The 24,823-nt window shown below is 29.5% G+C and overlaps 6 protein-coding genes and 1 long non-coding RNA gene across 21 annotated transcripts; 4 read left to right on the plus strand and 3 right to left on the minus strand.

Annotated features, from left to right (window-relative positions):
• Positions 1-1,644: 1,644 nt before the first annotated feature.
• On the minus strand, positions 1,645-8,934 carry LOC122516290 (plasmanylethanolamine desaturase). Of its 6 annotated transcripts, none has more exons than XM_043633970.1 (6): positions 6,365-6,781; positions 6,057-6,059; positions 3,757-4,388; positions 2,438-2,649; positions 2,145-2,363; positions 1,645-2,026 (listed from the first exon to the last, which is right to left on the minus strand). In XM_043633970.1, the coding sequence occupies exons 3-6, from the start codon at positions 3,986-3,988 to the stop codon at positions 1,766-1,768; spliced, it is 924 nt and encodes a 307-aa protein (XP_043489905.1). In that variant the 5' UTR covers positions 3,989-4,388; positions 6,057-6,059; positions 6,365-6,781; the 3' UTR covers positions 1,645-1,765. The 6 variants fall into 6 exon arrangements, with proteins under 6 accessions (XP_043489905.1, XP_043489903.1, XP_043489906.1 ...); XM_043633968.1 differs by having other exon boundaries at positions 5,921-6,059; XM_043633971.1 differs by lacking the exons at positions 6,057-6,059; positions 6,365-6,781 and adding an exon at positions 8,491-8,934.
• On the plus strand, positions 5,687-6,095 carry LOC122516291. The gene is made up of 2 exons (XR_006303535.1): positions 5,687-5,778; positions 5,874-6,095. It is a non-coding gene; the product is annotated as an uncharacterized LOC122516291 (long non-coding RNA).
• A 2,143-nt stretch (positions 8,935-11,077) lies between the features above and the next one.
• On the plus strand, positions 11,078-14,477 carry LOC122516293 (mitochondrial ribosome-associated GTPase 2). 5 transcript variants are annotated; one of them, XM_043633982.1, is made up of 9 exons: positions 11,347-11,663; positions 11,757-12,611; positions 12,679-12,921; positions 13,002-13,121; positions 13,199-13,286; positions 13,404-13,537; positions 13,671-13,809; positions 13,877-14,109; positions 14,183-14,477. In XM_043633982.1, the coding sequence occupies exons 3-9, from the start codon at positions 12,679-12,681 to the stop codon at positions 14,345-14,347; spliced, it is 1,122 nt and encodes a 373-aa protein (XP_043489917.1). In that variant the 5' UTR covers positions 11,347-11,663; positions 11,757-12,611; the 3' UTR covers positions 14,348-14,477. The 5 variants fall into 5 exon arrangements, with proteins under 5 accessions (XP_043489915.1, XP_043489916.1, XP_043489917.1 ...); XM_043633979.1 differs by having other exon boundaries at positions 11,757-12,300; positions 12,399-12,611; positions 13,199-13,537; XM_043633980.1 differs by lacking the exon at positions 11,347-11,663 and adding an exon at positions 11,078-11,159 and having other exon boundaries at positions 12,399-12,611; positions 13,199-13,537.
• LOC122516292 (alanine--tRNA ligase, cytoplasmic) lies at positions 14,371-19,720 on the minus strand. 4 transcript variants are annotated; one of them, XM_043633973.1, is made up of 16 exons: positions 19,571-19,644; positions 19,267-19,439; positions 18,940-19,127; positions 18,665-18,853; positions 18,455-18,600; positions 18,158-18,349; positions 17,781-18,071; positions 17,592-17,701; positions 17,249-17,523; positions 16,841-17,164; positions 16,486-16,744; positions 16,157-16,409; positions 15,811-16,081; positions 15,452-15,736; positions 15,180-15,378; positions 14,371-15,102 (listed from the first exon to the last, which is right to left on the minus strand). In XM_043633973.1, exons 3-16 carry the CDS (start codon positions 19,081-19,083, stop codon positions 14,426-14,428), a joined length of 3,615 nt encoding a protein of 1,204 aa, XP_043489908.1. In that variant the 5' UTR covers positions 19,084-19,127; positions 19,267-19,439; positions 19,571-19,644; the 3' UTR covers positions 14,371-14,425. The 4 variants fall into 4 exon arrangements, with proteins under 4 accessions (XP_043489908.1, XP_043489911.1, XP_043489910.1 ...); XM_043633976.1 differs by lacking the exons at positions 19,267-19,439; positions 19,571-19,644 and adding an exon at positions 19,650-19,720; XM_043633975.1 differs by lacking the exon at positions 19,267-19,439 and having other exon boundaries at positions 19,571-19,646.
• Positions 19,676-20,521, plus strand: LOC122516294 (probable 28S ribosomal protein S25, mitochondrial). The gene is made up of 3 exons (XM_043633983.1): positions 19,676-19,895; positions 19,979-20,085; positions 20,216-20,521. Exons 1-3 carry the CDS (start codon positions 19,759-19,761, stop codon positions 20,476-20,478), a joined length of 507 nt encoding a protein of 168 aa, XP_043489918.1. The 5' UTR covers positions 19,676-19,758; the 3' UTR covers positions 20,479-20,521.
• Positions 20,522-20,783: 262 nt separating this feature from the next.
• On the minus strand, positions 20,784-22,754 carry LOC122516295 (probable RNA-binding protein 18). 3 transcript variants are annotated; one of them, XM_043633985.1, is made up of 7 exons: positions 22,610-22,754; positions 22,409-22,473; positions 21,946-22,030; positions 21,735-21,838; positions 21,359-21,572; positions 21,205-21,281; positions 20,784-21,141 (listed from the first exon to the last, which is right to left on the minus strand). In XM_043633985.1, exons 3-7 carry the CDS (start codon positions 21,949-21,951, stop codon positions 20,925-20,927), a joined length of 618 nt encoding a protein of 205 aa, XP_043489920.1. In that variant the 5' UTR covers positions 21,952-22,030; positions 22,409-22,473; positions 22,610-22,754; the 3' UTR covers positions 20,784-20,924. The 3 variants fall into 3 exon arrangements, with proteins under 3 accessions (XP_043489920.1, XP_043489921.1, XP_043489919.1); XM_043633986.1 differs by lacking the exons at positions 22,409-22,473; positions 22,610-22,754 and adding an exon at positions 22,175-22,402 and having other exon boundaries at positions 21,735-21,832; XM_043633984.1 differs by lacking the exons at positions 22,409-22,473; positions 22,610-22,754 and adding an exon at positions 22,175-22,402.
• Positions 22,755-22,782: 28 nt separating this feature from the next.
• LOC122516049 (succinate--hydroxymethylglutarate CoA-transferase) lies at positions 22,783-24,616 on the plus strand. The gene is made up of 3 exons (XM_043633578.1): positions 22,783-22,866; positions 23,199-24,182; positions 24,298-24,616. Exons 1-3 carry the CDS (start codon positions 22,783-22,785, stop codon positions 24,526-24,528), a joined length of 1,299 nt encoding a protein of 432 aa, XP_043489513.1. The 3' UTR covers positions 24,529-24,616.
• The last annotated feature ends 207 nt before the right edge of the window (positions 24,617-24,823 follow it).

Raw genomic sequence — 24,823 nt, forward strand, 5'->3', positions numbered from 1 at the left:
CAGATTCATTTAAAGTTTATATTCTTCTTATAACAATAACAATAACAATAACAATAATAAATACCGTTTTTTTCTTAAGAGGCATTTACAACTGACTTGCTGATAAGGAATATATATCATGGCATGATTCTGTATAAAGTATACCGAAATATTAAAAGATCATCACTTTATCTTGAAATCTGTTCTCATCATTTGTAGTTTAATTTATTATTAATATAAATGATATAAGAAAATATTAAAAATGTTTGCTTGCTTTACAAAAATTTATTTTTATATCAGTATACTTTATTCAAAGCAAACCAATCATTCATATGATAATTGCATATAGTAATAGGTCCTTTGGTCCCTGAACCTAAATTTGTACTTATACTTTTAGCACCTTAAGGTTTTACAGTATTTTGACCCTTTTGATATAAGCTAAGAAGTATAATCGGTGTGAGTGATGTTAAGAAAAATAATCTATGCTATCACTATATTTTTTTGTTTAAATTTGTAATCATACATTTTTTAACGTTTCAAGTTTTTTACAAATTAAATATACATTTACAAATGTTAAGTTTATTTTGCTTTTCTATATCATTGCAATTTTAAATGACATTGCCACTTTTATTAAATAGTTAACACAACAGTTGCAAATAAAAATTAATTGTCTATATTATTACAAATACAACGCTGTGATTGTTAGTTCAACATCTAATGCAAATTTTAATTTAGTATATTTTATGTATACAAGAATAATAAATTATATAGAATAATAAATAAATAAACTATACAATATATACATTTAAACAAAGTGACTTATTAACTGTTGAGTTGGCAATGTCCATTTATATTTTCAAAAACAAATAATCTTCTATTTTGATACACCTCAATGGGTCAAAGATCTTTAAAGGTTCAGGGAAATTTGTATTATAAGCTATTAAAAAAAAGTTAAGCTTGATTAATATATAAAACTTATTAAAACCATCAATATTTACAATAATTATTATTATCTTAAAATTTGTTCTTAAATAAATTGTGCGAATGATTGTATATATGAAATCAAGTCAGTTCATTAAATATATGTATATATAATTTATGTAAGTGTGCATATGTGTGTAAAAATTATATATACACGTACGTATACTTTAAGCTTATTATATATATTTATATTTTTCTTTTTACTTCAGTCACTGGACATATGTGCTTAGAAAACACGTTGAAACTATAGGACTATATTATTTTTTTTTATTTTAAACTTTGTCTTTACCTTTTCTGTGTTTGCTTAAAGATATTTCATAATGAAATTAATTATACATTTTTTAATGCTAAGATCCAGTGAGTCTTGTGCATTTTGTGAAATCATTGTGCTATGAAACAAATTTCATAATACAGTACAACAGGCCAATTATCAATTTTTTATATGACATATATAACGTTACAATATTACATTTGTCTTATCATGTACATATATTATTGCATGTACGTATTATAAACGTGTAAAGTTCAAAAGCATTTTCATGTAATACTATTTATTCTTAGTCATTCTAGACTTTTTTTTTATTCAAAGGCCTCATAGTACTAGTATAAAAAAACTATATAGATTTAATATCATTTTTATGTGTATCACTCAAGCTTTTACTATTGTCTGTGCATAAATTTTCCTTTTTGTATTTTTAGTCGGTAGTTCGATGTTATTTTATCAGTCCTTCAAAAATATATGATGCTATATTACATATCTTGAATACCCCCTAAAATGCAGAGCAAAGAAAAACCATATTAAATCTCAAGATCTTTTCTGTGCCCATTTTAGGTCATCTGCTCTAGGCTTACAACCAGTTAATTTTTCAATAATGATTTCTAAAATACACCAAAACCGGAGTTTTTCTAATGGCCAGTTTAACCAGCCAGTGGTAATGCAAAAATATGTTTCATGCGGCGCAACATGATGCACGCGATGGTGTTTCCTCGGTAAAATTATTCTGTGCTCCTGCAGCCAAACTACCCAAGGAGGAAGTCCGAAGTATGTATGAGACCACTTATGAATCTGTAAAATATCTTTTATTTGTCCCAACTTTGTAACTCGCTTCTCACGAAATAAAATCTTTTATTATAAACGATAATACCATTCATGTTCTATACTTTAAAAATATATGAAAAATTACCTGATTAGTCATTGCTACAAAAATTGCAAGTAAAAACCAATAACACGTCCAAAGAAATTTCTGCTCGATTTCCGGTTCTGATAAAGTAAGAAAATCCCATGTTAATTTAGAAAGGAATGGTATGGTAACCATAAAATTGTCACCATTCGTTTCAATAAAATCATGTCTCGTTATACTGGTCGGATCAATGTGATGTTCTCGAAAAGGCCTTAAAAAATTCTAGAAAATATTAATAATATTAATAATATGATCATTTTCATTAAAGATGCTTTGTTGATTTTGATAAGTCGTACCTTTCCAAGAATGGGTAATTCGACAGAACCCCATGTATCGGCAGCCCAATGAACTAATCCTGATCCAAAATCCGCCGTGACGATTCCGCATAATGCTGCTATTGCTATTGCACTTAAATTTTCAAGTTTTAATCTGACTAGGATGAATAACGAATTTACTGCTATCAATGCAATACAAATACCAACACATATACACTCTTGTGTTCTTTTTCCTGTAAGAAATGTAATGTATAAATCGTTTAACATTAATTACCAATTATAGATCTTTTATTATCTTTCTAAACTAACAATAAGTAACAATTTTTTAATCGATTTTTTAGCCTAATATATTCATATGATAATTTACATACATCGAATATGAATTTATAATTGATTACAATTAGTAACTTGTTATGGCTACTCAAATGGAAAATGGAACAATATAGAAATTACTTTGCTATCATAACATCTTTACATAACAATCTCAACACGATACTGATGTGGTGATTGCTTATATCGTGACAAGTCTTTATTTTGGCTCGCGGAGGTTTCAAGGTACAAGTGACTTATAAGTGGCAAATTTTGGCAAGTAATCAATTCTTATATGATGGATATTTTATTATCATATTCTATACATTTTATGATTTTATTTATTTATTTCATTTTAATTTCTAATGCATAATAAATAGAATTGTATATAAAAGTGTATCACTGATACGTTGAATATATATTATTAATAAAGAAAAAAACAAACTAATTAGCAATCAAGTTTGACTACCTATGTATATATACTGGGAAATATAGATTACAGGAATCTCGTCTTCTTTCAATACTTGTAACCTTGAAATGATACACAACCTATAATTTATCAAACTTAGTATCCATTCAACGATCTCGGCGATAAGAATATCGTATCAATTGCATTAATTTATTTTTTTCGTTATAATAAATTTGACTCTCTTTTTTTTCAATACTTTAACTTATTATTAATTATTTATTAGAAGGATTTTTAGAAGGACAAATTATTTAATAGATTTAATAGAAGGACAAAGAATGTCAATAAGATGAGAAGAAAATAACATAAGCACATTTTAAAGAATGTTTGATATTATGAATATCCATTATTAAACTTATATACTTTTACGAATAAAAGTTCTTTGTATTAAAAGATCTTTTGTATTCGGAGTAATGAAGTAAATTAGAATCATTAGAAGCGAGAAGGATACAAAGAGAAGATCTCTTTCATGTATGCTGAGCTAATGAAGATGAGGTCATGGAGTGAATATGATTTGATTACGTTCGAAGAAATAGAAGAAACAAAGAAATATAAAATAACTTACCGGTACTGTAAAGATTTGCTAATTCTTGTGCACCTTTGTGACTAGGGCCCCATCTCGGTACTATCCTATCTTCATTAGAAGTGGGTACCACTGAATTTGCATTAGGATCATCTTCGAGCATTGAATTTTCGTAAATTTGCCTTTCGGTTTTGACTGGGGCTAAGAAATTTGTAGCCATTGAGCATGCGGCCGATGCAGCTTGTCCTAAATTGGGCACCTTTATGTCATCCATAATTAGCCTACACCTTTACGATTCGATGTTAAATATAAAGGAAATTTGTCTTCAGGAATTACTCGTGTCATGCACCAATCGTTGTACGTCCTTTGGCATCGCAATATTTCGTGTTTCAATAACACGCGAAAATAAAGGAATGAGTATGATAATTTGTGTATTTTTCTTTAATTTGATTTCGTCGCTCTTCTTCCTTGTTCTGTCTTTTAATTACAAAATTCGTTTAATACCCTGAATGTTTCAGAATCATTCGAAATTTTCGGCCTCGAAGTAATTCACCGTTTCGTCCCATATTATCGTGATCATTCTAATTCTATGCACGTTTTTTCTTTTAGTCCCTTATTTAGAATCCTTTTCCTCATCTGATACCGCATCTGATGATGGTGACGATGATGTTTTCCTTTAAAAATACGCATGTTGTAAGAGACGATACGATTACATATTCCGTTGAATTTCCTTCCTATTTCCGTGATATCTCTTACATATCATTATAGACATAACAATTTGCACGCGTAATAGGTTGTGAATCGTAAAAGGCACTGCCGGTACCTATTCCTTTTTTCCTCGTGTCCGTTGAACCAAAACGAAATGACGTCAAATATTAATCGATAAATTTATTCGTTGACTATTGAACTATTTAATAGATTCTACGGCGTGGTCGTTTTATTCGTTTCCTTTTATCTTTTTTTTCTACTACTTTCTTTTATTTTCTTTTTAGTTTTTTTGACACATCTTAACGCGGCTCTAATTTAAAAATGAAACATTTCTAACATCGTCTGTACAATTGTATTTGGCCAAAAGTAATGAACAGTTTACGATAAGATAAGTATTTTTTGCATGAAAAACGAGCACTTATCGTTCCTCATTTTTAACAATTAAAAAAAATTGTGCAAATGTAACAAATAGTAGGTTAAATTTATAATGACATATTAAATTATACGTAATTACTACGCGTTAATCTTTTACAAAAAATGATATTTTAAAGTTTTATTCAAATCTTTCTACGACTAGATAATGAAAGAAATTAATTTTTAGACCATAATCCTGATCATAATCGTAAGTAAATCTAAACGAGAGTAAGAGAAATCACGAAAATTCCGTTAGGTGTGTCAAAACGACGCTGTTGCATTTTTAATACACACATCGTAATTTAATACTAATAACAAGGATAATAATAATAATAATAATAATAAAGTCTTGATATAACAATTTTTTTTTAAATATAATGTAAAATTAATAGTATCGTTTGTTGTTTTAGGATAAAGAAAAGATCCAACAAGATGACATTCGTTATAAAAGAATAGAAAAACAATTGTGACCATTTAAACGTGTTTACGAGAGTAGCAAGTTTGTAAGAATACAGAACATCCTTTTAAAAACGAGGTATTAAAATCCGTCGATAATCGAATAGTAGTTTTGATTCTTTCTTTTTTCTTTTTCATTCTTTTTTCTTTACAATTTTCACATTGAGTTAAAGATTTAAGCGAGTGGACAAGGCAACGGAGGCGCCAAAACGTCTGTGCCGGATTTGAGAGTGCGCACGTGCCGCCGGAAAGTGGGTTAATTTCTTGCTCGCACGAGTATAGAGGATGACGACAAAAGTATTATATCCTTTATTATCTCAATGGTTCTTCTCTTTACTCCTTCAAGAATTAACGAATGAACGAATGAATTAATAAACGAAGCAATTTGGAAGAATTCTAGAGTGTATCATCTCGTATTATTTTTGCGGACGTTAACCTTACACATTCTCTCTCTTTCTTTATCTCTTATGTTACAAATAGGAGTTGGTAAGAGACAATTCATTGTGACCCTGCCAACAAGAACAAATTCTCTAACATATGAGTTCATCGAGCTTATTTCAGATATTTCTGCTTTGTTTTAGGTTGAAGTGTCAAAAAGGAAAATTGATATGTTAACAAGATAACTAACACTATCAAAAGATTGACCATCAAGACACAAATACGGATACTCCAAAATATAGTGATGTCATCTTTTCCCGTCCACCGTTTTATTGAATGAACTCATTTTATAAATAAAGTGGATGACATTTTAAAAAGAGACAGACCATCTGGAAGAAAGTAAAAGATTCATCAATTATGAGAAAGAGGGAGAGAAAGAAAAAGAGAGAGAGAGAGAAAAAGATAAAAACAGAGAGGGGAAAGCAGGTGGTTGAGAAAAGACCGGCACCGGGAATTAATTTAAAAATGCTGGATCGTGTCGCGTGCATTACTCATTTTTATACGACGGCACCAGCAAACTCGCGTGACGCGACCAACCCGCGTTCGCTCTTTCTTACACACACGCACACGCAGAAGCAAGTATACACACACACGAAAAAAATGACGCGATTCCTTCGAATGAAGAAGGGCGTACCCGTGACAGTGCGATGACGACGATTCTTATCGTTGAATTTGAAGTAACTTTTTCTTGTAGATGTTGATAGTTTAATGAGTTATCCTTAGGAGAAATCGTTGTACTTGTAATGACAGTAGAACAAAAATCCTTCCTTTCGTAGATAGCTTCGAGACAAGTGTGCCTGAAGCCGGCTCCACGATACACATGTACGCATACGGGGTAGCATGCGTCGAGTAATATACTTTTCCGTCGCGAAATACGGTACCGGCTAGCGCGTCCGGGAGTAGAAGAGCCGCCTAGATGTGTGCTATTTGTAAGACGAATGTCGGACGAAAAGGGCGAAGGACGTAAGCAATTCCCAGATAGAAAGAGAGTCAGAAACAGAGAGAGAGGAAAAAGGACGGAACGTGTATGCGTGTACAAGGAGAAATAGATGAAAAGATAAAGATAGCGATATAGTGATATATATATAATGTGCGTGTGTGTGTGTGTATATATATATATATATATATATATATATAAAAGAGAGTGATAGAATAAGAGAAAGAAAAAGAAAGAAGAAAATTAGAACGGCAAGGAATCAAATGAGAGATAGTCAGAGATGATTAAATAAAAAAAGGATCACGATTGCGATTTGGGAGGGACGGTAAAGTAACAAGAGGTCGAAGAGTAGCGCGGCAAGCTCTGACGCCGAGGATTGTGCTACTGCCGACGGAGACGGAGGCGCTGCTTTCGCTTTCGTTCGTTCTTATCTGCGTTGTAGGAGGTGGCGGTGACGGCTACGGCGGCGACGGCGACGGCGACAATGATGACGGCTGCTGCTGCTCGTTCTCGAGCGCCTCCCGTCTTTCGAGTTAGACTCTTGAGCAGCCTAAAACTCGAACAAGCGCGCCTCTTCTCTTACTTTCGCATTTCCCCCACTTTTATCGTTCGCGGTTTACTCGGTGGTCGGTGCCTTCCGGCAAACCTCGCCTTCTTTCGTTTCCGCAACGGACGAAACCGGAGCTGTCCGATCGCGACGCTCCTGCGCATCGTACATTACTATCATACCGTTCATCGAAGTGACACTTTCTCATGATTCTGATCTGATCTTTTTCCTTTTTTTTTCCTCCTCTCCTCGCAATCGAACTATTTCGAAACGATTGCGTGTAACACCGATTACAGATCATGCCATCCATTATCGATCGTTCTCTCTATTTCTAAGTTTCAATATATGTTTCTTCGTCTTTCTAACTTTATTGTTACTTGTAAGCCATGAGACGTTCCAAAACATACTACTTATTTCCTGTACTTTTTTAATTATATAGACTGTTACATTAATAACACGATATTATATTTAAATACCGCTTTCTGTAAAAATGTAAATAATGATCTATGGTTTATTGTTATCTAACAAATAACATGTCTAGTTCGTTTTTAAATATATCTTTACGGAATGTGTTGGAATGATAAGAGCAACTGTGCGACTTGATTTAAGCTTAAATATGTTATAAGATTGTATATTTTGTTGATCACTGAGGTCTAGATAATGTATAAGCTTTTTTATTCGTTTGCTCGATTATGAAAGTTATATTACGATTCTTCTTCGCACTTACATTAGACAATAGTATTTTTTTATGTCACCCTCCAAGTAGCCTTCAAGTTTCACCGCGAAAGAAAGCCGAAGAAGCTGCATAATTTATCGGATGTCCGTCCACGCGTATCGGACTACAGCGTGAAAACCGTCACACAACTTGATAGTCGTTTCGTCTAGAAAACTTGCTGCTTCGTAGAATGCTCATACTTTATTTAATATACGATCGACCATGCGACCAGCTTTAACTTTTTAAATTTTCCGTCTATGTTAGAAGGAAGGACACGTCAACTTACTTTTGTCGGGGCGTTACAAGGAACGAATTTTCCTTTATATAAACATTTTATTGGAAAGAAGAAATTAAAAATTTTTTAAAAATGTATTTTATTATAAATATTTTAGTTATATATATCAACTTCGAAAATTATTTTACTATATATATTTGCCTTTTTAAAATTCTTTTTGCTTTATTTGCATTTAATGCGTTCGTACAGAGATATGTATATTTGAGTCGACAAACACAATTAGAAAGACAAGTGACCTTTGACATCCTGTACGCAAGGAAATTTACCTTTATCGATGTCGAACCTGGTTCTCTTCAAAGGAATAATAAACGAGCTCTGTCTCTAAGCAGCAAAAGTCGATACTGAGGCTCGTAGTACGCGTTTATGGCATGATTTCTCTCTGTGTACGTATATCAGCAAGTAGAATGAACATAGTTTATCGCATAACCAAGTCATACATAAGGTCACTTGATGATTTAATGACATTAATGACTTTAATGACTTTATTATTAAACGTTCATAATATGTAGATATAGATTTAATACATATATAAATATTCTCAAGACATATATGTATATTAAACAAATTTCCTCTATAATATCCTAATAAGATACGTATATAGTATCTAGTTAATTTGCTTCTATATGTGCGAATGCTACTTTAATTTTCGTCTATTAACACCGTCTCGATCGTCACTAAGGTGGCTAAGAAAAATGAATTTTCGCTACGTGATCATGCAAAATATCATTTTAAAATGTATTATTAAAATACAGAATAATGTTTATTTTGATATGAAATCAAGATTTCCTTATCTAATTATGACGTTATAGCTTAGTGCATTTTTAAGATAAACGCTCGTATCATTTCTGGAAAGTCACGTAAATAAAGAGTAACTGAACGTAATAATGTAAGACAAATAATTAAAGAAAATAATTAACCTGTTAATCAAGGATTAATAAAAAGATCATTATACATTCATATTCTTCGTATTACGATCCATTCATTTATTCGAAATTTTATATCTCCATTCTAATTATTTTCTTTCGAATAAAAATAAATTTTGTATATTATTGTTCACATTGATCGAAAATTTTTTCCAATTAACAGGTCAAAAAAATATTTAAATAATATATAGAAATAATGTAACGTTGTTTAATTTCTTAAAATCATATTACTTTATCGTATGGCAATAAATATAATGAAAAATGCATTTTTTTGAGTATCAAATGCAAGATTCATTTTATATCTGGTTTTTATTAGATAGTTCGTAGAAAACGAAATATTTCTTTATATAGATTACAAATAATGATAAAAATATCTCTGTTAAGATTGTACATATTGTAGTTAAATCTAGTTAATACTTTTATACGAGAAGCAATATAATGCACATTCGTATGGTTCTAAAATGTGTAAACAGATGATCCTTGATCTGATTTGGTACTGTTAAATGATAAACACACATTTCTCTATGAAAAAAGAAAAAGAATTTAACATTTTATCTGGCAAATACCTCGGAGATTCTCGATAATTCCACGTGCCGCATTACGAATGCACTGCTCGTAAAAGCGAAAGCATGCATTCACTTGATTCTAAATTTGTACTCCAACTGGAGTACTTACTAAAAATAGTTTCATTCATATTGTGTATTATTATACTTGCCAATTGCAAGTATTTCCAAATAAATACATATATGTATTTATACATAATAAATTCATTACATATAAGAAATGTTCACATATTTAAACATTTCCAAATAATTTAATTTTATTTTGCTATTTACATTTTATTCTTATACATCACGTCAATGAAAAGACTTTATTTTAATTAATGATATAAACAGTTTTATTGTTTTTTCTTTCGTCTTTTAAAAATCTTATCTAAAACTAAGACTAGATAATTACAATTATAAGAAAAAAAATGTTAACGATGTTTATGTCTTGTGTATATTCAATATGGTGAAATTTTTGTATGAAAGTCAAAAAGTAGATACGAATTTTTTATTTTATGACCTATTTTAATTGACGTATTTCATTTGCTCTCTTATAAAGGGTTTTCCGCCTAACTAGACCACCTTAAATATACTGCTTATCTCGTACGATTGAAAAAAATATCAGAGGGAAAAAATATTCTGTTCGAAGGTGCCAATAGCATGATGGGCCGTATTTTTTTCTCAAGGTCATTTTTTTCGAGATTTCAAGGTCATCGTATTTTTTTTAAATAAGAGTGCATATTTTCACTACAACAGTCTTATAGCTTATAAAAAAACGAATCCAATGAGGTGCAATATGTTGACCTTCAAGTGATCTTTGATCTCATATTAATAAAAATTTTCTCATGTACAAAAGACAACATTTCATAATTTTTTCGGTAAAGGTCACTTGCAGATCAACATATTGCACCTCGTTGGATTTTTTTTTATAAGCTATAAGACTTTTGTAGTGAAAATATGCAGTCCTATTTAAAAAAAATACGATGTCCTTGAAAACTCGAAAAAATGATCTTGAGAACAAAATTCGGCCCATCACCGTATTGGAGCCTTCGAATAGAATATTTTTTCCCTCTGACATTTTTTTCTATCGTACGAAATAAGCGATATATTTAAGATGGTCTAGTTAGACTAAAGATCCAGTATATAAATTATTTAAACATTTGGTTTTATTATCTTTTAAAAAATTTTATTAATTTTATTATCTTTTATGAAATATGCGCTATATTCTTAAATAATATTATTGAAATTTTTTAATGTAAAACAAATTATATTTTATTGATATTTTGTATTTGAAATTTCAATTTTGCGATTAATTGATATATCGATTTAAATCGAAAATATTTAATATCGAATATAACAATCGATAGTAATTAAACTCTTTGTAAGTTTCTTTCGCAAATAAACTGAAACTATGTCTAAAACTATTTAAATTTGTTTAATAATTAAAAGCAAAAATAACAAAATTTGGTAAAATTTCAAATTAATTTTGTATTATTATATAATTAAGAGTGTCTATATTTCTTACGTAGTATTTTGTTTGTATTTAAAGTAAGGTTATATAATACTTTTTAAACATAACCCTATTCTTTGATAGTTCATCAAAAAAATATAAATTTTTATTTATAATTCTTTTTAATTTATATAGAAGGTTAGTATTAGTGCTATTATTGTTGTTAAATCTTTAAGTGTAGTTGACATTATAATCAAATCTTATTCATGTGCATTTAATAGACATATTGAAGAAAAGAAAATTTGTTTATTATATTCTAATATAATATTAAACCTTCAATAAAATGAAACCGTCAATTTTTAATGAGAATGAGTCGGTATTACTCGTAGGAGAAGGAAATTTGTCCTTTTCCGTAGCGTTGTGTCAACTTAATCTCAAAATAAATTTAATAACTACGTGCTTCGAATCTGTCATATCTCACGAAACTGGAAAGAAAAACATAGAATACCTTAAAAGGCATGGTTAGTGAACAAAACAATATATAATATATAATAATTTATAAGATTTAAATGATTTACAAAAAGAGTGATAAAACTCTATGATTTTCTTTTCAGGCATTCGTGTATTGCTAGGGATAGATGCAACAAAATTAATGGAAAATCCTATTTTGAAAACTAAATCCTTCGATAAAGTTATATTTAATTTTCCTCATGTGGGTGGTAAAATGAGAATAGAAAAAAATCGAGAATTATTAAGACAATTTTTCATTGAAATTGAAAAGTTAAATAATTCTAATGTAGAAGTATTGATAACTCTTTGTAATGGTCAAGGTGGAACTCCTATGGATGAACCTAAAAGAAATTGGAATGATTCATGGAAAGTTACAGAAATGGCAGCGCATGGAAATTTTATATTAACTAAGATAGAACCATTTTTGTGGTCATATTTTCCTAGCTATATAGTTACCGGCTATCGCAGTTTGGAAAAACAATTTCATACCATGCATGCATTGATTCATTTTTTTAGGCGATCAGAGCCACCTAATTATCAAAATATATCTCTAACAAATAAACTTGATATTGTTTCATGCGATATAGATCATTTTGTAAATAAAGATGTATATCATACACCAAACGAATCATCGGATTTAAAGATTTGGTGCATATATCCACCAGCATTTATATTTGATATAACTATCTGCATTACTGAAGATTTTAATCCACTCAAATTTTATACTACTTTGTATAATCACGCAGGTTGTATCGTGGATGAAGTTAATTTTATTGGCTCATATATATCTCCATCCAAAGATAAAATCACAAGAACTTATAGAATAACTTATAAGTCTTATGTAGTACCTCTATATCGACAAAGAGTCATTCAAATACATCAAAATTTTATTCCCAATATCTTAGAAGAAAATCTTGATGTTTTAATAGAAAGATAAAATAAATTCAGTGCATTTAAAGGTACAAATCTTATATATATACAAAAATATATTCTACTCTAATGCTACGGTAATTTATTTATATTTAGATGCATTGTTTTCGTCATCTGAAAAATATTTCTATACATGCGATTCCTTGGTGGTTTGATCAAATACCAAATATTGTAGTTGCAAATATAAAAATACACAGAATAATAGATAAGAAAGTTTATGAATTATTTTGTACAAGCACAAATTTTCATTGTGATAATAAACATCTTGCAAATCCTTTACGTAGTCAAAAATCCAAATCATTGAGCAATACGTCACAATATTTTGTGGATATAAAACAGGCAAGCTAAATGAAAATATTAATGTTTATTATTATTTACTATTTTACCATTTATCTCATTACAACATATTATTTATATAGGTAAGAGTCATTGGTGGAAAGGGTGGCGACGGAACCATATCATTTCTGCAATTATGGAAAAATGATCGTGCAGGACCTGATGGAGGAGATGGTGGACATGGTGGGCATGTAATTTTTCAGGTAAAATGTCTTTAAAAAAAGGAAAAGGAAGAATAAATTGATTTAACACAAAATATACTTTTTACTTATTTAAATAGGTTTCAAAAAATACTAAAGATCTTAAACATATACAAAGTATCTTTAAAGCAGAAGATGGAGAAAATGGCGCTTCTAAAAATTGTCATGGTAAATGTGCAGAGCATAATATTATACCAGTTCCTATTGGAACTATAATACGTAATATAGAAGGAACAATATTAGCTGATTTGGATCAAGAGAATTCAATGTTTATTGCTGCACGAGGAGGGGCAGGTGGTCATGGGAATCCCTTTTTTACTTCTGACACTCAACAATCTCCAAAAATTTGTGAATATGGAGCAAATGGTGAAGATTTGCAATATATATTGGAAGTAAGAAGTATGGCTCATATTGGACTTGTAAGTGTTTCATGTAATTTTAATTAATACAAAGTTGAATAGCATTGCTAAGTATTTCAATATAAAATAAAGTAAATATAAATAGATATATATATATATATTTTTTTTGTTTCGTATGAATGTTATTTGATAGATTGGTTTTCCAAATGCTGGTAAAAGTACACTTTTAAGAGCCATATCCAGAGCTAGACCAAAAGTAGCATCTTATCCATTTACAACCTTGAAGCCTCATGTGGGTATGATACCCTATGATGATTATGAACAAATTTCAGGTAATGTCAATCATATATATTTTTCTTAATAATAAGATATTAATTAATCCTACTTTAATTATTTTAGTGGCAGATTTACCTGGACTTATAGCTGACTCTCATAAAAATAAAGGTCTTGGTATAACATTTCTTAAACACGCAGAACGTTGTGCTATTTTATTATTTGTTATAGATCTCTCTCTTGATAAACCTTGGGAAGCATTAGAAATATTAAAATATGAAATTAATCAATTCAACAAAAATTTAAATAATAGATCTCTTATCGTTGTTGCTAATAAGATGGATTTACCTGAAGCAGAGGTAAGAATATGATATAACGATCATTAAATTCTTTAAATTAAAAATATCATATTTCTCAAAGATATGTTTACAGGAAAATCTAAAATTGTTAAAAGAAAAGATCAATATGCCTATTATACCTATATCTGCAAAAGTAGGTATTAATATATCTACTTTGTTAAAAGAGATTAGGGTATTGTATGACAGACTAAAAGAAGAAAACGACAAATCAATGAATACAAAGGAAAGTTTTATATAATTTAAATATATATGTTTAAAAATACATAGTTGTACAAATATTTTGTAAAAATGAGATTAGTTCCAGCACTCTTTCATTTTACTTTTCAGCCTTCTGTGTTTTGGTACGAAAATGAAAATCTTTCACAACAGCTTTCACTTCTGGTTGATTGAGTATTGTAGAAAACCATCTATTTAAATTAGTATATTGTTTTCTTAATTCCGGAGTTAAAACGTGTTCGTAAAGTGGTAATAATACACTGAATATTGTAACATCCGCGAGAGAAATTCTTTCATTAACGAAATACGTCTTTTTAAGTAATGTATTATTTAATTTCTTCAATGAATTCGATGCGTCTTCTTTGGAAGTTTTCCAATCGAATTTAATATTTTTGGGTAATGTTATTTGAGAAGACGATAAAATCCAACCTGTAACTGCTGGTAAAAGGTGATTATTCGTGTAACTAATCCATTGTAGTATTTCGCAAAAAGCAAATAAATCATCTTCTAATTTTAATCTAGGATCTGATAGATAATAAGCGATGGCATTATTATCATTAATTTGAATATCACCAATTTCTAAAATCATATCTGTTTTAGAATTTTTATCGTCTTCCACATATTTTATTTGAAGATTTTGATTGCAGTATTGTGCTATTATTTGAGCTTTGTAGCTTTTAATGCTATTTTTATTTCCGAAAATTGTCAATTTTTGAAATTTTGTTGCATCCACTGAATTCGTATTTTTTACATTAGCAGTTGAATTAGAAGGAGGATCTAAAAAGTAACAAAATAATTTCTTTTCTTTTTTCCTTAATTAATTCTTAAAGAAATAAATTGATAATTAATTTTACCTTGAATAGTTGATTTCTCATTTACAATTCCAAGTTTTGAATTAGCAAATTCTTTTGCTTTTTGTATTATTTTATGAAGAGAAGAAATATTCGGGCCTGAAGCTTGAGCAGATTCAGCTTTCCCACCTCCTTTACCTCCCAAAAGAGGAGCAATCTCTTGAACCCATTCATTAGCTTTCAAACCTTTGCTTATAGCGGACTAAAATAATTGTAATAATTAGTTTGACATATACTCTTCGATTACACTATTTGTTTTCTTTTCCTTCACTTACTTTAGGCACAGTAGTAAGAGCAAATATTTTTTTGGCATCTTCATCAACACTTATTAATAATGCACTAGTGTTTGGAGATAAATTTTTAATTTTTTTCAACGCAGAATCTAAAGCTTTTGTATTACTAAATGCTTTCAATACTTCTACAAATACAGCACAGCCAATATTTGATTGAATCATCTCTTGAACGGACTCAACTACTGCATTAGCAATAGCAGCCTTAGCTAATCTTTCTTTATCATCGAGTGATTTTTTTAGTTCTTTCAGCATTACACGCATATTATCCTATATTGAAAAAAAAAACATGAACAATTAAAAATTTATAAAAATCAATTATAAAGTCATACAATTAAATATACCTTCTTCCAACTATGAATAGTAGCATGAGATATGTCTTCATTTAGTTCTACTATCTGTTTAACATACTCTTTAGAATATGTACTATTTTTATCAGTATCTTCTTCAATAGTATTTTTCAACTGGTTTAATTTATCTTCTAACAGAGCTGCTTTCTTAATTGCTTTTTTTGCTTCAGGCCCAGTTAAAGCAATTATACGTCTTATACCTTTAGCAATAGCTTCTTCACTGCTTATAACAAAATCACCAATGTGTCCTGTATTATGTAAATGTCTGTAATATAAAAATAACTAAAAAATATATACTTTTATATTAAACATAATGGTTAATAAAAAGATATACTCTTACGTTCCACCACAAAATTCTACACTAGTCTTCAACGCAGCATCATTCAAAGGATCTTTTTCCAAATCTTCTATTGGTATACCAACACTAACTATTCTAACAGGATCAGGATAAGTTTCTTCGAACATAGCACGTAATCCTTTGATAGTTTTAGCTAATCCCAGTTTACTTTCTTTAGCAAAGATATTTTTTTTCTGTTTTACTATATCGTTCGTAATTTCCTCTGTTTTTTTCACTTGATCCGTAGTCATAGCTCCTGTAATGTAAAAATATAATTAATAGAAATTTAAAATATATAGTTTATGATCAAAAAAATAGTACTTTTAATAAACCTTTATTAGTAAAGTCGAAACGTAATTTGTCAGGTGCAACTAACGATCCTTTTTGATCGGCTTCTAAACCCAAAACTTGCCGAAGTGCATAGTTAAGAACATGTGTTGCTGTATGATTACTCATTATCAGACGTCTACGAGTAGTGTCAACGTTTAGATGAACCTTATCACCCTTCTTCAGCACTCCTTCTCCAACTGTACCAATATGTAATACATAACCACCTCTAATTTGCACATTCGTAATTCGTATTTCTGTTTCCTGAAATGTTAAATAAAAATTAGAATATTTGTACAATATATTTTATTATATAGAATTTTATCAAATATTTAGTCTTTTAAAATAACATATATTTACTTCATCGTCAACTTTAACTAAAAATCCTTCGTCATATATTTGTCCACCCTGCTCCGCATAAAAGTTTGTCTTATCTAACAATATTCCAACTTCTTCTCCAGAATGTACTTCTTCAACGAAAGTTTTCGCATGTCTTAAAGCAATGACAGTACTAGTGCATGACTGAAACGAATATTCTTCATACGGATCTTTGCCTTTTACATTGTAATTATATTTTGGTAAATCATTAGTCATTGGTACTCCTGTATTTTGCAATTCTGTGATTGCATGAACATCCAAATTAATTTGATCATCTACCCCTCCAATTTTATTTTGAGAGATAAGCTAAAATAAATGATATAATAAAAATAATAATTCTTATCATTAAAAATATAAATAATATAAAATATTGCAATCATTTTTTAATACCTGCGCTTGTTTTTTTGCTTTCTCATAAGCAACCATATCAACTTTCAAACCTTTCTCTTCAGTCATAAGTTGTGTTAAATCAACCGGGAAACCATATGTGTCATAGAGACGCCATGCAACATTTCCTGGAACAACCTTAGAAGATTCGAGTTTTGATATAGTTCGATTTAATAAATTTCGTCCACGTGATAAGGTTTTTAAAAATTGAGTTTCTTCTTCATTAATTATATCAATTATACTTTGAGGATCCTTTTTTACTTCTGGGAATACATCACCTAGAAAAATAAATAATAGAATAAGATAAACACAGAAAAATAGAAAATCTTTTAAAATTGATACTTACCAAGTAACTCTACTACAACGTTTACCAAAGATGCAAAGAAACCAGGTTTTGCATTTAATTTCTCAGTGGCATAACGTACAGCACGTCGCAAAATTCTTCTTAAAACATAACTTAAAGCAAAAAGAATTAATTATTAAAATAACATAATTTTTAATGTAAATGAAATATTTATACCAATATATAATTTACCCTCTTCCAGTATTATCAGGCATTCCTCCATCCGCAAGAGCAATAGTTATTGTTCTTGCATGATCTGCCAAAACTCTATATGCCATATCAATTCCATCTTTATCAGCATTTCCTACTCTTCCTTGATAAGGCGATACTCCGGTACTTTTTTGAATAGTTTCAAAAAGAGGTATAAATAAGTCAGTGTCATAATTAGCTTTTTTATTTTGGATAACTGATACTAAACGTTCTAATCCTAAACCACAATCAATATGTTTTTTCGGTAGTGGTTTTAAAGTACTATCTGATTCCCTGTAATATTTGTTAAATTTAATTTGTATCGTTCAATATCATAGAAAGTATTATGAATATGCAAGTATCTGTTATATTTATATTACCGATTATATTGAATAAAAACAAGATTCCAAACTTCTAAAACATCTGGATCATCCATATTTACTAAATGAGCAGCTTCCCTACTACCAATTCTATCATAATGTATTTCACTGCATGGTCCACAAGGACCAGTTTCTCCCATTTCCCAAAAATTATCCTTCATACTACCTGGTAAAACATGTGAAGCTGGTACCCTATACAAAAAATGAAGTTGATTATAGTATGTGCATTTGAATAAATATATCTGAATGTTTTAATCATAAAGTAAATATTATTTATTATATTATATCTTTAATTACCCAAGAGAAAGCCATATGTCTTTGCACTCATTATCAGGATCTAATCCAGATTTTTCGTCTCCTCCAAAATATGTAATGTATAATCTATCGGATGATAATTTTAAATTAACTGTTAAATACTCCCAAGCCCATGAACAAATTTCTTTCTGAAAATTTTATTATTTTATTAAAAATAAGTATTATGAGTATAATTAGCATACGAAGACATACCTTAAAATAATCACCAAATGACCAGTTACCCATCATTTCAAAGAAAGTATGATGATATACATCTTTTCCAACGTCGTCTAAATCATTATGTTTACCTCCAGCTCTTATACATTTTTGAGAATTAACAACTCTCACCCATTTTGCCATATCACTATTAGGATCCACCGTACCAAGAAATATTGGTTTGAACTAAAATAAATCATATATAATAATTATACATAATGTACTTAAACAATTATATTTAGATTATATATTAGAGAAACAGAATAATATACTTGATTCATTCCAGCATTGGTAAAAAGTAAAGTTGGATCATCGTGAGGTATTGTTGAACTTGAATGAACATATTCGTGCCCTTTACTTTTAAAAAAGTCAATGTAAGATTGACGAATTTCCTTAGCTGTCATTAACTGACTCATTTTTATCTTTGCTCCTTTTTTAGCCCTTGTGGAATAATACTAATCTGTAATTAGTATTTATTTATAAATTTAATACCATATGGAAATAGATTACATCAGCTGTTAGAGCACTAATAAAAAATATACATTATCATCTACGAGAAAAAAAAGTATTACTCAACAAGATCATTTTATAACACGTACCGTATAACTTTGTATTTAAATTAAAATTATTAATTAATAATAATTGATGATATTTGAAACGCAAATGTTATAAACCGTGTAGCCGACACATGTGAATGTTACCGATTAAAAGTATTGCGAGGAGAAAGGTAAGAAAACACGTGTATGCAATTTACCCCTCCACTGCTGATAACCTCCAATTAAAAAAACAATTTTTTACCAAATTTTTTCACTGTAGTTTTACAATATTGATTGTAATAGTAGGTGGGAAAAACATATATAAATAATTGTAGATAAATTTTTTATTAAATTATAATAGTCTCACCAATAAAAGTATTAGTTATAATTAATTATAAATTCGTTTAGATTAGTTATCACCCCTCATATTAAAATTCCTACATTACCCTTGTAGTTCATATATTTTCTGCATCTGTCGCTGAAGTTGCACACGCGCTTTAAACAAAACATGGTGAATAACCTTTACGCGTGAAAACTTAATTAAAATCTATCAAAATGCCGTTTATGATAGGTGCAGCACCTATACGTAGAACGCTCAAGTATCTACAAGCAGGAAAATTAGTTTTAAAGGATAAAATACAAATATTCGCTATTAATTATAATACTAGTGGACAGCATCATGCAGGGGCAAGGTAAAATTTAGGTTAAATATTTGGATATTATCAAAGTACCATTTTTAGAAATGTTATATTTTTTCAATGATTTTATGCTTTAGAGAATTCATATTTTGGTACTTACCACAAATACAATACAAAAATCCGGATGTACAGATTGTTACATTTAAAAATATGACACCGTCTCCTTTTATTAAATGTTATTATGGTATGTAATTTTAGAAATCATTTAAACTACACGGTAATATTGTATTATAGTATTAGTATTAGTATTAGATGTGTTACACATGTTGTTAAATATAATAAATAATATAATATATATTATTGTCCTTTGACAGAAAATGGAAAAACAATGTTAATAGATATAGATAGTCAACCAAAAGAAGACATTATTCAACATCTTATTAAAGTCGTTGGTAAATCAGAGCAACTTTTAGCGAAAGAGGCTATACTCAAAGAAAAAAAGGATAATCCTGCTAATTTTGGTGTTGGTTGTAAAATGAGTTGTATATGTGAAATTCCTGGACAAGTACCTTGTCCTGGTGTAGTACCTCTTCCTTATCATATGCGTGGAAAAACATATTTGAAAAAAGATTTCTAATGTAGATTTGTTAAGTATAAAGTTAATGATATGTCTAAGTAAATAATAGATATTATTTCATATAATTTAAGATAATAATTTAAAAATCCTGTCGTAAAATTTATTATATGTTTTTGTTTATTATCAAAAGACTCGATACAATATATTATGAAAATACACGTACGTCATGTACATACATATTAAGCATAGCATTATCAATGAATTAAAATAGTTACATTTGTGGTGCTTTACATTTGTCTGCACCGTATAGGAATCATTTACACGCACACACACATGCACACGCAAGAGAAAAATCAGTAATTTTATGTTTTTTCTATGCTTTTATAAATAGAAATGATATAAATATAGATGACGATAATAAGATGAAAAGGATTCCATACTGTATTTTTCTCCATATGATCATTTAAAATGTGTTATTTATGAAAAATGTATATAGACAGTTTGAGTTATCTTCTCGGCTTATAACGATTATATGGCTTATTATTGTGATGATGGTTTCCTCGATTATGATGGCGCGTAGATGTGGACGGTTTTTGGTTTTCTGTTCTCTGATATAAGTGTATGATAGGAGATCCATCCAAAGGTTTGTTTAATTCAAATTCTTCTTCTGATTCTTTCATTAATTTTAGCTTTGCTTCTATTGCTTGAATAGCTGTCTCACGACTATGGAGATTAGATTACGATTAGTATCCATATTTGAAATATCTATTGAAATTAAAAACCTACCTTATTTTTTTATCTTCTTTTTTTGCGCCTGCTAAAGCAGGTATGTCTATTTTTGGCTTTGGTTTTTCTATGTCAGGCTACAAATAAATTAATATAGAGCATATCATTTCAATTAAATTATATACAATTATATTTGTACAGTTTCTTCACTTACCTCTGTGACACTATGAGCCCACCTTACTACTATATTTTTAGCACCTACTTTTAAATTATGCAAAGCGTCTTTAGCTGCTTCTGCATCTTCTATCTTTTTGTAAGTAACAAATGCATAACCTCTTGGTTGGCCAGCTTGTGGACCTGACCGGTGAAATAGCAGGTCGAACTTTTCAATTGTTCCATGTTTTTGGACGAGTTTCAGGAGTTGGTACCAGTTGATAAATAAACAGTTAGTTTTTCAAATAGTTTTATAAATAACAAATGGGTCATTGCTCAATATGATATTTTTTTTTTATCAATTAATATGTCACATACAAATTGAGGAAATGAATGACTCATTTGAAGAAATCTAATATAATCATGCAAATACTTACTCATTAATCCTAAGATCTAAGTTGCCCACCCATAGTCTTCTATCTTCTACCTGATTTGATTTAATAGGTTCTAATGGCAAAGGAACTTTAGCACCTGACTGTAACTCATAATCAAAATTAACCAACGATTTTGTGATTATCATAATAAATAATATTTTGTAATCTTAAAGAAATATGTCAAATGTATCCGATTCAATTTCTAGAAACTTACCTCCATACCAATGGGAGAGATAAATAAGCTTTATCACATTAATAACAAGAAACCCTAGCTAGTTGGTACTGATTCCAATATAAATCTGTAAATAAAATCAAGTAGTAGATTTTTCTTTTATTTTAAAGAAGCCATACAGATATAATGTAATAGGTTATAGCGTACATTTCAATGAAGAGCTATTTTAGAAAGAAAAAATATATAAAAAGAGTTCCATTATTTTTATTACCTGAGGAAGCTTTTACAACTAAGTGCGTCATTTTTTGAGATCTCTCAACGAGGTTAACATAATACATAATATTAATGAATAATATATGAGAACCGAAAACCAAACGTATAGTGTAAGTGCATTCACAATGAGATTGTGTGCAACCAATTACTACCTATCTGTATACAGATATGAAGTTTGATCCAGTAACAATGTTTTGCAAAGGCTTAGTGTGCGTCTTATGCGTATATTTACATGGCACGGCGTCCAAAGTATAATCACTGACAGGATGCGCCATCTGGAGTGTCATCAGATTGTTGCTTCAAAAAGAAACATTGCGAATAAAAATATATGTTACTCGGAGCAATATATCTAATGTTTTATATTATAATTGATTTCTCTTATTTCTTATTATATACATTATTTTCATTCATCGTTACAAATAAAAATACTCACGAATATAAAGTTAAAAGTTACGTATCATTCGAGTGTAGTTACATATAATTATTTAAATATGGCGTCATTCTTATGTATATTTTATTAGAGATAAACACACGATAGTAAATAACTTTTTAGTGCGTTTATATCGCTTTCATCTCAGTCTACATTTTGAAGAGTAATCAGGTGATATGGAAAGAACAACTTTGCCCGAACAATCAGCATCTCAAACGGAAACAGTCTTGGAGGGGGATAACACCGATTCTGGATCACAGGTATTGTTAGTTTATACGTCATTTTACTGATAATGCCGATTACTTGTTATTCTGTAAGAAATAACAAGTCTAACGTTTTTCTACTATTAAGAAATCGATTGTAATAGTTATTGATCAAAACTTGTACTTCTCAACGAATTTTCGAATTTTTATATACGAATGCCGTTTATATATTTACGGTAGTGAATTTGATCTATATTATTGTTTTTCTCCATTCCGAGTTATATTTATAAGTAAAACAAAACATGTATAATCTGTTTGGTTCTACTGTATTATACTCCACCATAAAAACAAGATTTTTACCATTTGTATACAACATCAAAAAATGTAAGAATTTCTCTACTATCCCAGAGAATGATAGTTCTCCACTATCTGGGATTCGGATATTGGATCTCACACGTATAGTAGCTGCTCCATATTGCACTATGATCCTTGGAGATCTTGGAGCAGAAGTTATCAAAATTGAGAAGCCTGGTAGTGGCGACGAAACACGTAAATGGGGACCACCATTTTTTAAAGGAACCCAAGAATCTACTTATTTTACTAGCATTAATAGAAATAAGAAAAGTATATGCATCGATTTGAAAAAAGGAAGAGATATTATCTACGAATTGACTAAAAAGTCTGATGTATTCGTAGAAAATTATATTCCAGGAAAGTTAACAAAAATGGGTTTAGGATATACAGATATTAAAAAGATAGCACCTCATCTTATTTATTGTTCCTTGACTGGCTATGGCTCTGAAGGTCCTTATGCTTCTCGACCAGGTTACGATGTCATTGCTAGTTCTATTGGTGGCCTTTTACATATCACAGGCACTAAAGATGGACCTCCATGCAAAGTTGGTGTACCTATGACCGATATGGCTACAGGTCTTTACGCACATGGTGCTATCATGGCAGCATTAATACAAAGATTTAAAACTAAGGAAGGACAGTGGATTCAGTGTAATCTTTTATCTACTCAAATTGCTAGTTTAATAAATATCGGCTCAAATTACTTGAATACTGGCCAAGAAGCAGTGAGATGGGGTTCTGAGCATGAAAGTATTGTGCCTTATGAAGCTTTTCCAACTAAAGATGGATATTTAACAGTTGGCACAGGAAGTGATGCTCAATTTTCTGATCTAATTCAAAAGATGCAGTTAGTAGAATTAGATAGCAATAAATTTAAGAATAATGTTAGTAGAGTGCACAATAGAAAAGAATTATTGAATATACTTAGAAATGAATTTAAAAAGAGAACAAATAAAGAATGGATGATGTTATTTGAGGGATCTACATTTCCATATGGACCTGTTAATACTATAGGACAGGTAAATTCTTGTTTGGAAATTCCAGGAGTTACATTTGTCAAGAAATATTGTAAAAATTGCCCAAAAATAAAGTTATTTTATAATAGGTTTCTATGTGCATTACATTACTTTTTAGGTTTTTGAAGACAATCATGTAAAACACATAGGATTGGTTAAAGAAATGGAACATTCTATTATAGGAAAAATACGAGTTGTTGGACCACCAGTAACATATAGTTATGCTAATAATAGTGTCAGACTTCCACCTCCAATGTTAGGGCAACATACAAGTGAAATCTTGAAAGACATATTAAAATATTCTGATGATAAAATAAAAAATTTAACATCGCAGAAAATTATACAGTGACTAAATTAAAGTATTATCGTTATTTATATTTTACTGATTATATATCCATTATTTTACAGTAATAATATATGATATTTTATTTACGTAATAATTTTACAATTAAACAATATATTGTATTGTACAGTAGAACTTATTTGTATCAAGCTTATTTATCATTTCTTACAATTTTTGATAATATTCTTATAATCACAATATCTTATTAATGCAATCAATTTATATTGTTTAGGATGTTCCAACTGTACATTTGCGGCTCAGAAAACCACGATCAAACAAAAAAGTTCAGTGGACTCAGGGA

The sequence above is a fragment of the Polistes fuscatus genome, unplaced genomic scaffold, assembly GCF_010416935.1.
Source record: "Polistes fuscatus isolate 324 unplaced genomic scaffold, CU_Pfus_HIC Scaffold2, whole genome shotgun sequence".
Classification (NCBI taxonomy): domain Eukaryota; kingdom Metazoa; phylum Arthropoda; class Insecta; order Hymenoptera; family Vespidae; genus Polistes; species Polistes fuscatus.

Excerpts from the sequence above, each read along its gene's own strand:
- LOC122516290 (XM_043633971.1), bottom strand. The coding sequence starts at position 3,988 with ATGGATGACATAAAGGTGCCCAATTTAGGACAAGCTGCATCGGCCGCA. Across the intron at positions 2,650-3,756 it reads AGCAAATCTTTACAGTACCG|GAAAAAGAACACAAGAGTGT; the intron begins GTAAGTTATTTT and ends CATTTCTTACAG. Across the intron at positions 2,364-2,437 it reads AATTACCCATTCTTGGAAAG|AATTTTTTAAGGCCTTTTCG; the intron begins GTACGACTTATC and ends AATATTTTCTAG.
- LOC122516293 (XM_043633980.1), top strand. The coding sequence starts at position 12,679 with ATGCATTGTTTTCGTCATCTGAAAAATATTTCTATACATGCGATTCCT. Across the intron at positions 12,922-13,001 it reads ATTTTGTGGATATAAAACAG|GTAAGAGTCATTGGTGGAAA; the intron begins GCAAGCTAAATG and ends TTATTTATATAG. Across the intron at positions 13,122-13,198 it reads GTGGGCATGTAATTTTTCAG|GTTTCAAAAAATACTAAAGA; the intron begins GTAAAATGTCTT and ends TTATTTAAATAG.
- LOC122516049 (XM_043633578.1), top strand. The coding sequence starts at position 22,783 with ATGGAAAGAACAACTTTGCCCGAACAATCAGCATCTCAAACGGAAACA. Across the intron at positions 22,867-23,198 it reads ACACCGATTCTGGATCACAG|AATTTCTCTACTATCCCAGA; the intron begins GTATTGTTAGTT and ends AAAAAATGTAAG. Across the intron at positions 24,183-24,297 it reads CTGTTAATACTATAGGACAG|GTTTTTGAAGACAATCATGT; the intron begins GTAAATTCTTGT and ends ATTACTTTTTAG.
- LOC122516295 (XM_043633985.1), bottom strand. Across the intron at positions 21,573-21,734 it reads TTAGATCTTAGGATTAATGA|GTACCAACTCCTGAAACTCG; the intron begins GTAAGTATTTGC and ends ATTTATCAACTG. Across the intron at positions 21,282-21,358 it reads GGGCTCATAGTGTCACAGAG|CCTGACATAGAAAAACCAAA; the intron begins GTAAGTGAAGAA and ends ATTTATTTGTAG.
- LOC122516292 (XM_043633976.1), bottom strand. The coding sequence starts at position 19,083 with ATGAGTCAGTTAATGACAGCTAAGGAAATTCGTCAATCTTACATTGAC. Across the intron at positions 16,745-16,840 it reads TAGTTAAAGTTGACGATGAA|GAAACAGAAATACGAATTAC; the intron begins GTAAATATATGT and ends TTAACATTTCAG. Across the intron at positions 15,379-15,451 it reads CTCTTACTACTGTGCCTAAA|TCCGCTATAAGCAAAGGTTT; the intron begins GTAAGTGAAGGA and ends CAATTATTTTAG.
- LOC122516294 (XM_043633983.1), top strand. The coding sequence starts at position 19,759 with ATGCCGTTTATGATAGGTGCAGCACCTATACGTAGAACGCTCAAGTAT. Across the intron at positions 19,896-19,978 it reads CAGCATCATGCAGGGGCAAG|AGAATTCATATTTTGGTACT; the intron begins GTAAAATTTAGG and ends TTTATGCTTTAG. Across the intron at positions 20,086-20,215 it reads TTTTATTAAATGTTATTATG|AAAATGGAAAAACAATGTTA; the intron begins GTATGTAATTTT and ends GTCCTTTGACAG.